Genomic DNA, 11,515 nt, shown 5'->3' with positions numbered 1-11,515 from the left:
TAGACTTAAAGAAACTCTACTAAGAAACACTAGTCAGCCTCACAATCTTCCCAGCTTCTCTCTCTGAGTTTATTTTCACACCTCAGTTGTGTTAAAACATGATGTTGAGGTTGTAATTATGTTGAAAGTAACTAATCATTCTGAATGGGATGATCTTCATGGTCCCTTCCAACTCAAACCATTCTGTGATTCAATGTAGAAGCAGACTAAAGTTTTTAATATTGTATTGATTGGTCATGGCTTGAATTGACCTCACCATTATAACTCCTGCTTCGGTAATTTTGGATGAGGAGCAAAACTTCAGAAGGTAGCTGGGAAAATGATGGCCTCAGAGGTGTAAGCCAAGTTGAGAAGACTTTTCCTCTTCTTGGTCACTCATTTTTGCACTGCTGTTTGCTGTGCCTCCCGTTGAACTGGCACCATTAATTGTGAACTGAGGATCTAGTTACCTGACCCCTGCTCAGAACTAAGGCGAGGCCTGCCACAAAATTGTATTTTATAATGTATTGTACTAGATTAGGCTATTTGTTTGAAGTTTTTCCCACAAGTGTCTTATACCACACAGCTGACAGCTCCCACTCCAACAGGCAGGGCATGAGCAGCCCACAGCTGAGGGCAGGGCAGGGAGTCTGGTGGCCGCCTTTGGTCACACCAAACCACCTGAGAATGCCACCCTTTGACATTTTAGTCCTTTCTTCTGGAATTGTTTCAAATGGGATGTGTTTTCTCAGCAGCAACCCATGAAGGATGGTCCAAGTGGACAAGGCTGCCCTACTGCCACTGTCCTGCCACCACAGGGTCAGGCCAGCAGCCTCTGTGAGGGGCAGCAGTGCTGGGGCTACCCATGCAGGTGGGCACAGAGCATCACCCCAGCACCGAGCTGGCCAGGGGAGGCAGCAGCTGAGGCTGAGGGCAATGAGGGAGTTGGGTCAGCAATGTCAAGGAAACTGAGGAGATTTCAGGTGGGTGGTAGGGGGCGTTACTGGGCCCTGAAGCACCACATCGTGCTGCTGGGGCAACCAGAGAGTGGTCTGGAGCAAAGGCAACTGCTGGGAAGGGAAGGCTCCCTCAGCATGGCCAAGCCTGCCACAAGGTTCTGCAGAGCCCTGCGGGGCAGGGAGAGCTGGGGCCGCTGCTCTGGTCCTGCATAACCTTCCCAGTCCCTGTGGGGTCCTGAGAAATGACAGGTGGGAGAGAAGCTTCTGTGGGTTTCCTTGTGCCAAGACATCAGGAAACTCTAATTTCTAACCGTTAAGAATTAACTATCATTGCTCCCCTGTAAGAATAATAAAATGCTACAATTTGTTAGCTGAACAGTTGTAGGTGTTCATATTTTAAAAACATAATTGAGAATTTGTTTCATGTCATTAGCCAGAAAGAAAGAACTGCAAATTAAATTTATTAGAAGCGTTATTTACATGTAAGGACTGATGTTATCCAGGGTGTGGTTCACCAGCTGGTGGTATTAACATCATCACTGGCAGCAGTCAGACATGTTTTGAAAAGGGTTTTCTCTTGGGCTTGTGCCCTGCTGGTAAAGTAATGCTGTTTCAGTGATGTAGCTTCATACTCTGAAACCAATTTATGTTGGATCATTTTTGCTACTGCTTGGCTCCTTTACACTCTTACCATCAAATATCTTGAGAAGCTTTTGACACATTTTCATTTATTTCATCAACGTTTTAAATATTGATTTGATTCAAATTGTTAAAAAAATTGTTAAAGGTTTGCTAGTTTCTGACCTTCTCTTCCTCGAGGCAGGAGTTCAGATTTATCAGATACCGGTTTCTGTTACATTTACTGTGATCTAGGACTCTTGATCAATTTTTTTTTTTCTATTTTGTAGATGTAACAGCATCTAGAAAATGTCCAATATAGAACTGGTTGCACAAACATATTGAATGTTGCAAGCATTAAATAGGTATAGTATAAAATGCACCATTGAAGTAAAATACTATGGAAAGATTTTATGTTGGACCTAGATACACAGAAAAACAAAAGATGTCAAAATATTAAAAATATTTCCTGGCAAAAAAATGGTCAGAGCTTATCTTCTATCTACATTCCAATTCCATTTCATTAGTACTTGTTGCTGTGTGGTTTTGAAGTTATTTGTCCAGTTATGATGATGATTTTTATTATGTTTTTTAATGCCTTGTTCTTCATAATCCTGCTATGGGAAAGGATTTGCATTCTATAAAGTGGGCAAATCTGATTCTGGCTTAAATCAGGCAATCATACACTAAACACTAATTTGGAGGCCAAAGTGCCTGTCTATCACTTGTGTTTCTTCTGTAGTTACCTTGGAGGAGTATTCCTAGCTATGTGGATTTTTTTGATAGCCTGGCTGTACCTAAGTCAAAATTCTGCTTTGGTGAAGGATTGAAAACTTGCAGTAAGACTGAGTGTAAGACACTTTTGTGTAAGTAAACCCTGAGGAATAACACTATAGCAAAATCTTCATTTGGGTTTTTCCTACTACAGACCCATTAGTGACCATCTAACTAATTTATGGAGCTTCTCCTTTAATTTTTTCCCACTGGCTTGCATCAACTACTTTTCAATCAAAGAAAGAGAAAACATTATTCTTAATTCTTATATTTTTATATGTGGATAAAGTCAGTTTGTGAGTATATTTGAAATATCATTTGTAGATGAAATAACCACCTTCTTAGAGGTAGAAAGTTACAGAAAATAATTTTCCACCTATTGTAACTATTTACAGTGGAGGAGTAACATCTGGATATCGGAGATTTGCCGAAGGAATAAATTATTCAGATGTGAAATCTCTTCTTTATCTTAGCAATAAGGCTCTAGAAGTTTGCAAGGCCAGAGTGCTGCGTTAGTAGTGCATGTTGGTAGCAGTACCCTTGCCTGCAGTCTGCTAAGCCAATGCAATAGGAGTGTTGGAGGAACTGTCCTGAGCTGCTGCCACTTCCTTTCCACTTCAAATCCTGCCAAGCCTTGCTTCCTTCCTCATGCCAGAGAAACTGGCAGAGATCAGTCTTCTTGCAAACCCACTGTTTTTAACTTCCTTGTGAGCGATAGCATGATTCTATATACTTTGTGAATTCCACAACTATTTTTTCATCTAAATTGCAAAGCAATTTTTTTACCTTTGTGAAAATCCTTGAGGCATGTGTAGTATTTGATCTTCATTAGAATTGGTTGCATTATACTCATGCTAAATTCTGTACAAGAGCCTTGTTGAATAAAAATGAAGCAGCTGTCAGTTGAAAAGGCCAGTGCAGTACTCATGGGCACGGTAATAATCCAATGAAAATCCTGGATGTTTCCTCAGGTAAAATTTTTGTTATGTACTTTTTGTTCATTTTATGCTGCATTATTATGGAATTATGTATATCACCAAATATTTATGTTATTCTAATTTATATAGTTATTTATTTATGGAGGATTTTCAAACAAGTAATTATTTCAGGGCCAAAAATACCATACTTTTTGATTAGCAATCTGTTTTAAAATCTGCTTTACTACTTCCAATCCATATTTGAGGCCTCCCAAGTGTTGCTATTCTACTATTCCAAAATCAGCCCTGTTAAAATAAAGTCTTTTAATGTGATAATTTCAGTAGAAATGCAGTCTTATGAAAAGCATGCAGTTCCTTTATCTTAACTGTTGAATTAAAATTACCACAGAGGTCCAGTGTTATAAACATGGTGTATTATGTTAACACATTAATATTAATAATTGATTTAAAACAAAACGGTCTTCTGATTCTAGGTATGCTTTTACACATTTATTCACAGTGTCAATACCTTATTCTTAGTAGTTCTTGATGTTTTCAGTTCTTAAGTGAAAAATGACAAATAAAAATTCATGATAGAGAATGGTCCATGAAGGTGTTACAGCCTTAAAATAATGGATCCCTTTTGTTCCACCTTCAGTATATCCAAAGCAAAAATGACTGGTTTTAATTTTTAAAAAGGCACACAAGAATCATTTGTTGATTTAACTTTACTTCATACTATTAAACCAGGATCCAAATAAAGATAATTAATGGAATGACATATTGAAAGATTTTAGAATTCTTCCTCCAAAAGAAAAACTGAAAGATGAAATTGAAGAAATGGTTTTACACTCGCAGAAAGAAGCACAGGGCAAGTAAAATTAAATATACATCCCAGTAGTATAACAAATTTTGAAAAGTGGGAATATTTTCAATAATACTTTTTATAACTTGAATATTGTACAATAATTATGTTTTAATTTTTATTATTTTCACTTTTTTTTTTAAAGGATTCTGAATTAAACATACAACACAGTTAGTGACAGTTTACACAGAATAAAAAAGCTAACTCCATCAAAACATTTCCTCTGTTTAGATTCTACCTGTACTTTCTGCTTTTGAGTTTGTGAAATGACCAAAGCAGTTCTAGTGCTAACACTCTGTATCTAGTGCTGTATTCTCACAGGAAGATAATAATTCACAGTTATGTGGAAGTTGTAAACTTAAACTATCTTGTATTGTTGCTAGAGTATAATAACATTGTGCATGTATTATTTAACTTCTCTTTTTTTTTTTTTTTTTGGAAAGCCACTTTGTAGTGGCTTTCAGTCAGTAAAATTAAGAGCTGCTTTTAGTTCAACAGATTTCAGTACGGTATTTTCCTTTTCTACCTTGCAAGTATTTTTATAGATGAAGACTGCCATCTACTGTTTTTACATTTCAGTTTTCATGACTTATTTTAAAATTGGTAAATATTAGTATATATACTGTAATTCCTCCCTAAACTAATCTCATTTGCAGGATCATACAAACAATTAATACCTGCTTTAATATTTTCTGGCTTTCTCTCAAATGATAAATGCTTGTGCAACTTATTACTCAAGTTTCCCAAATCTGATACTGATTAATTAAGAAAATGTATTTTAATGTTATATTATTGAATAAAGATTGGCATAGAAAACTTTCTAAGGTGTGAAATTGTGTTAGAAGACCTTAAGCTAAAGGGTTGTTCAATTTTTAAAGTAATTGAGATGCACTGGATATTATTTTAAAATGCATTTTAAATGTTCCAAATACGCTTATTTTTAGTTTTAGTTTTTAATTAGGTAACAAGACTTGCAAGAATGGAAATGTCTTCAGAGGAGGCAAAAGTATGGGAAACTAAGAGAAAGCTGTAGAAAGCAGTATGTAAATGAAGTTACAAATGCTCCAGAGGATGTTGGGGTTATAATTCATCTTTATTGGTCAAGGTAATTACATTCTTGCATAAAATGTTGAATACTTCAATACAAAGAATTGAACTGGTAATTAAAAAGCAATACCAGGAAAAATTAAATACGAGAGTCTTATGAAATAGCATTTGGTTGGAGGCAATGGAATTAGAGAGCATCTGACCTCCTTGATTTGCTAATTCACTTAGTGTGAATTAATCACTTCACTTTTGTTCAATTATACGAAAAAAATATTTTGCTGTGTACACTTATCACCATGTATGTAACCTCACTGAATCTCTGAATTTCACTGAGAAAGTGGTGTCCACTCTTTGTTTGTAGATTCTTTTCCTAGCAGGAGTACGTTAACGGGACTTTTCTTTCCCCTTTACTTCCCCTTTGACTCCAACAAATCGAAAACCCTTCAGGAAAAGTTTCAGTTATGAAAACTGAGGAAAGCTAGAGGACTTGTTAGTTTATTATCTTCCCAGTGAATTCTGTAGAGGTAGCAGAAGTTGTGATAGGATCCAGCAGAAATGTCAAAGGACTTCCATGATCAGTTCCATATATGTTAGCAACTCTATTAGATGTTTTTGAAAAGCACTGAGAATTAGTATGGAATATTTAATCATTTTTTAGGCTCAGACCAAATTTCATTAAAATTACAGCAATTTAAATTTACAGATCTGAAGAAAGAAAATAGCAGCCTTCCTTGATTTTCATTGGATTTGTATAATGGAAAACCAATTCTGCAATTTACCATTGCATAAATACGAGTCTGTGAGGTCTGGATCTCTTTCCCCCCGTGGTGTGGGGTGGCCCAGTTCTAGTTCCATTTCCATCTGAGGAACCATTTCCGACGGCTTCAGTGGATGGGGGGGGACTCCAGCGCCAGGGGTTTCTTCAGGTCCTGAGCCTGGAGGGGAGAGGTGCTCTCCCCTCCCCACGAGAGACAGCACACAGGGCGCAGAGAGGAGGCAAGAGAGAGTTTATTGTTGGGGATTTTACATTTATAGGGTTTAGGAGGATTCACAGAGTAACCAATTACAGGTTGCAGGAAGGGGTTAATGACCAATAGGAAGGAGTTAAAAGGGGCCAGTGAGAACACCTTAGGACATCTTCCCAGGACATTCCTGCATGGGAGACAACAGTCCTTCAAAGGGGTGTGGGGAAGAAAAAAGCATGAGTTAGCAAAGAGACTACAAAAAGCCATTTTGAAACATGTTTAAACTACAGTTTTCTCATATACTGTAGATTTCCTGCCACAGTGAGGAAACTGGTAATTCCTTGGGAATGAATATGAGTATCCCCAAAGTCTCTCATGGCTTGTAACAAAACCACCTTTGGCCCCCAGGGTCCATAGGCCACATTGGCTGCTTTGACTTCTGTCAGGTACAACAAAGATCCTAATTGCTAAAAGGTTAATGGGCTGAAGGGGAAAAGGGGAACAAGAAAAAGGGGGGTTTCTGTGTCTGGGTTTGTGGTGGAGTTTTTTCGGTTTTGTTTTTTTGATTGGTTTCTTTTTTTTTCTTTTTTTAAAATGAGGTTTATATAGTGATTGTATTGCAAATAGTAGCTATGGAAGTAATGATCAGGTTTTTGATGATAATATGACTATACAAAGGTTTCCTTGATGTTACTTAGATTTTACTAGAATAAAGAATTAATGAAATGTTAAACTGAAAGCTAGTCTAAATAAGTTAAAGTAAAATGTATGTTACTGGTTCAAAAATCTCATTTAAACTCTACAATAAATGAACAGAATGAGCTTTAAAATCTCAGTGGAGAACAAAACTGAGGCACAGCGCTTGAAATGTCTGGTAGCTTTCATAGACTGTGCCTCCCCTGTAATTTTACTTGGATAGCTCTTTGAATCACACTGATCTTAGAAGAAGCTAAATAAAATTTGTGGTGCAATTCTTATAACAAATTAAAATAGAAAGAGACTATAGTATTCTTTAAAGGCGTTAATAACTTTAGTTGCTTTACAAATCATTTATACCAGAAGTGTCATCATACTTTCTTCTTTTCTAGCATCCCAATGTGTTTATGGATTAATGAACACCTCAACCTGCTAGCCTGGAAGTTTCCAGAAGTCAGGTTTCTCAAAGCCATTGTAAACTTCAGCATTCAGAATTACCATGATATATACAGTACTTGTATACAAACTAGTGAAATAAAAGGCAGGTTCATTGGAGTAGCTGAACGTAGAAGGTAAGAGAAATACTTTTAAATAACTCACAATATGGAAAATTTTATGATGTTTGTGATCATCTAAAGGCCACTGCTTAAAGAGTGAAGAGGTTTTTGATTGTTTTTGTAGGGGAAAAAAGTCTACAAAAAGCAAATAATTAATTTATGTAATTCTGTGGTAAGAGTATTGCCTAAGCATGGGTATTCTGCAATGTCTCATTTTTACTAAGATAAGGTTGGGTTGGCTCTATTTTTTGTTGTTGTTGAGATGTGTCTTGCTATTTATTTAAAGTCAATTTCTTTTTCTCTTAAATGAGAATTACCTGCAACTATCAGAATAAACTGTAACTTGTTTTTATGAGAGTTCAATTGAAAATCAGCAGAAGTTGGAGCAACAAAAACTAAGAACAAAACCCCCAAAAGGACATTATGATACTGCCAGTGTGAAGCACTTCTGCTCATGAAGACACCAATATAAAAACCAGTGATGTGATAAAACTGCTTGAGAGCTTTTTAATGCTTTAAACAGATCATCTGTTTGGCATAAGTTAGTTCACACACAGTTTTTACTCCTGTGGTAAGCCTGAAACTATTAAAAACAGGGGGGGAAAAAAAGAAAAAACTTCTGGTTTGATTGTGTATTTTTTGGGTTTGATTTGTGGAAGAAAACTGTAGTAAATGAAAGCCACACTTACCTTTAAATTCCTACAGATGGCTGTCATTGACATGGAGAGTCTGGATCCTCCATTTCATAAAAACTCTGCTTAAACGGAAAAGGGAGGGCATTAGCTGGTGGGCTCTAATCCATACTTTCCTCTTCCTTTTATCCCATGTGGGTGCAAGACATTCCTTTAATTTTCAGTGACATTACTGTAGTAGAACTCTGCTCTGCAAAGTACCTTCTCAGTTCCCCCACTGAAAAGTGTGACCCAAAGACAATGATGTTTATAGACATATATAATCAGGATTTGGCTGTGACTAACACTTGCATTGACTAACACTTCCATTTCTCTGATAAGAGTTCAAGAATTTTCTCTAGGGTTGTAGATAATTGTCCCACTATTTCAGAACACTGACAGTTGAATCAGTTTTTCTTTCCTTACAAACATAACTGTATCTTTTACAAAGTAGTTTACAGTACCACTGTAGAGAAGCAAACTACGTGAGCGAATGAAGAGGCCTTCCTCCTGATTCAGCATTTTTATTTCTTATGAGTAGTGAATCAAATTGTATAGTATTAATGTTATTTTTCCAGTGACTCATCATACAAAAAAAAAATCCCAGTGTGCTTATGAAGATTTAGTTCTATGCAACTGACATGGTTTATAGCATTGAAATGCAGAAAGAAAAATGAAAAAGAATAGTTCCCTTAACACATGGCACACAGATACATAAGAAGAACAACAAAGTGAATTGATGACTGTTTTTTTTCCATGCAGTGAGATATTGCTCTACTGTTGGTAGATATCTAGTGGCAGATACCACTTCTGGGAACTTTTATTTTGCAGATTCAAAGAGGCAACTAGTAGATAAATTTCAGAGACAATGGCTTATCTGCCATTATCTGCCCTTTAAACTACAGAGCTAGTTAGCAGTTTTAAATGTAAATAGGTCACCAGGGGCTCTAGATGTGATTCCACAGTCATTTCAAGTACCAATGCTGGCTGCTGCAAAAGGAGTACTACCTCATCTTATCAGTGACCTCCCAGCCACTACTGGGGCTGCTGTGAGGTACAACTCACAGCAATTCACAAGTGCCAGTGCTGTCACACTGGAAGCAAGATATGGTAGGAAAGCACCAAACCTCCCCTTTGGTGACCCTGACTTTGTAACTTCATCCAAGTAGTGACCATGTGATCGTGGTTACGGCCATCAGGTGTGACAGAAAAACCCAAGAGAACCTGCAGGTTAAAACCAGATGTTTCTGGTGCTGGGTCAGTTATACCAGTTGGAAGTAAAGGCTCTAGGAATGAATGTGTCAACCTCGCTTTACAAGGATTATGTGGATTGTGACAGGCTTTCAAGCCAACATCCACTGACTTTAGTATTCTGGTGCGATGTGAAATTTAGTTTCAAAATCAGCCTCCTCAAATAGATCCTCTTTTGAATAGGCCAGTGAGGATCAAAAACAAATGCTATGAGCAGGTGTTTGCTCTGCAGTTCTGAGGTACATCACACACAAGATGGCAATGGCACTTCTGTAGGAAACACGGCTATAGTTAATGGAAGTGCACTTCGGGCCCAATCCAGTTCCATCACTCAATAATTCACAAAATATCTGCTGCTCTTAATTTGGCACTGTTTAAAAGCTACATTGGCTCTCTCATAACCCTTGTGAGTGAAACAAAACTATAATTACACACCAGAGCAAACTAACATTAATGAAAAGAGCAGAGTAATAGTACTACAACGAGAATAGTTTCATAAAACCACTACAGCATCTCTAACCAGTCCTGTACCTTCAGCAACCTCTAACATATTTTCAAAAGAGAAGTAGCATTAAGAAAATTACCTTCCATAAGTCATAATTTTTGGCACTAAATGCAAATGTGTGTCATCTCCGCAGCTGTGCTGTCTGTTTTAATCTTGTCACAGAGTAATTTGCTACTGCAAAACTGCAGTAGGAGTGTTATGCTCCCATACATGCAAGATGTGAAGCAAGACAGGATAGAATCTCTACTTTGTTTTTCTGAAGAATTACTACTGGTTACTAAAGATCTTTTGGCAAATTTGATAGATAAAGCTTGATGCTATTTTTAGCTTCCTGGTTTCTTTGCCATATTCTAGTTCTGGTAATTATGCATTTTTGTTGGAAATATTCCTGCATTTTCTCCTAGATGTTCCATTCCTGCTACACCCTATTATCTCTGCTACATTTCATCATAGAAGCATTATCCTTGTAATGAGTAATGGTATTATTAGTTTTGTTTATATCACATTTTCCTTAACTGAAAGCTAGAAATGGAGTATTATGAATCACTAACAAAAATGAGTGTTGTTACTAATGCTTTTTAGAACTCTTCCAGTAGAAAAGCTGACCTCATGGTTAGCTCTTTGGCAGCTTTACTGCTAAAGAGGCTCCTGCCCTGCAAATACCTTTGCACAAGACTGATTATTAGGTGAACCAAACGGGGAAACTGATCTACCTGGAAAGTAACCCAGAAAGGAAAATCCATGAGATTTTGCAGCCAAGTTCCTTATTTCATTCCAGACACAAACACAAATTAAGCTTCTAGAGATACACATTTGTAATTACACTTTTAGATGTGTTGCTTTTAGGTGATCAACTTACAAATAAAATCCTTGTAACTGAAGAGAGAAAACTGGGATTATTTAAATAATATTACCGCTGAGTGACAGAATACAGAATACAATGCCCTGCAATGTTCTGCTGCACGCAAGACAGTTTTATGTTAACGTAACCGCGGCACATTTATTGAATGGCATTAGAAGCTTTGCACACTGACAAAAGGACTGAGACGGTCATGTCTGTTCTCTGCCTCTCCCTTTAGTTACACCACTTTATGCACACCCATAAAAGAAATCACAGACTACCGCCGGGAGGGGTTCCTTGAACCCCTAAATAACTCGGGAAGGACGTCTGTTCCCAGAGAGCATCCGGGACGCCGGGTGTTTCCCTGTGGGAAGGCGCGTGTGCCCGCGTTCCGCGCCGGGTTCACCGTGTCGCTGGGAAAGCGCCTGAGGAGACTCGGCTGCGGGCTCTACGCCCGCCTGAAGACCAGCCCTCGCAGCAGCGTCGCCGCTCTCCTGTTCGCAGCCCGGCGAGCCCTGGCGCTCGGAGCTGGCGGGTCAGCGCTGCCGGCTCTGTCGGGCGCTGTCGGCGGACGCCATTTCCCGGCGCGCGGGGTGAGCTGAGGCGAGGTGAGCCCAGGTCAGGGAGGCGCGCGCCAACTGCGCCTGCGCAGAGCTAACTCCCCCCCTCGCGAACGCGTGGCGCGGCGCGCGCAGAGCAGGGTTCACCTCTCTGGTGATCCGCGTCTGCGCAGGCGCGGCGGCGGCAGCAGCGGCGACGACGGCCCCGCGCGAGGCCCGGGGTGCCGCGGGTTGCAGTGCGCCCCGGCGCACGCGCGGTGGCGCGAGGTGCCGCGGCGGCCGGCGGCGGTGGGTGCTCGGCGGCGCAGGC

At 38.9% G+C, this 11,515-nt stretch overlaps 1 protein-coding gene across 1 annotated transcript; it reads left to right on the top strand.

Annotated features, from left to right (window-relative positions):
* Window positions 1-740: 740 nt before the first annotated feature.
* Window positions 741-8,333, top strand: PDCL2 (phosducin like 2). The gene is given in 6 exon segments (XM_027635729.1): window positions 741-962; window positions 3,998-4,118; window positions 5,082-5,217; window positions 7,213-7,385; window positions 7,752-7,772; window positions 7,775-8,333. Coding segments are annotated over 6 exon segments (795 nt in total). The 3' UTR covers window positions 7,897-8,333.
* Window positions 8,334-11,515: the final 3,182 nt, after the last annotated feature.

The sequence above is a fragment of the Corapipo altera genome, unplaced genomic scaffold (genome assembly GCF_003945725.1).
Source record: "Corapipo altera isolate COAL_440 unplaced genomic scaffold, ASM394572v1 22b, whole genome shotgun sequence".
NCBI lineage: Eukaryota > Metazoa > Chordata > Aves > Passeriformes > Pipridae > Corapipo > Corapipo altera.
The sequence above is the reverse complement of the archived record's forward strand: the minus strand, read 5'-3'. Positions and strand labels throughout refer to the sequence as shown.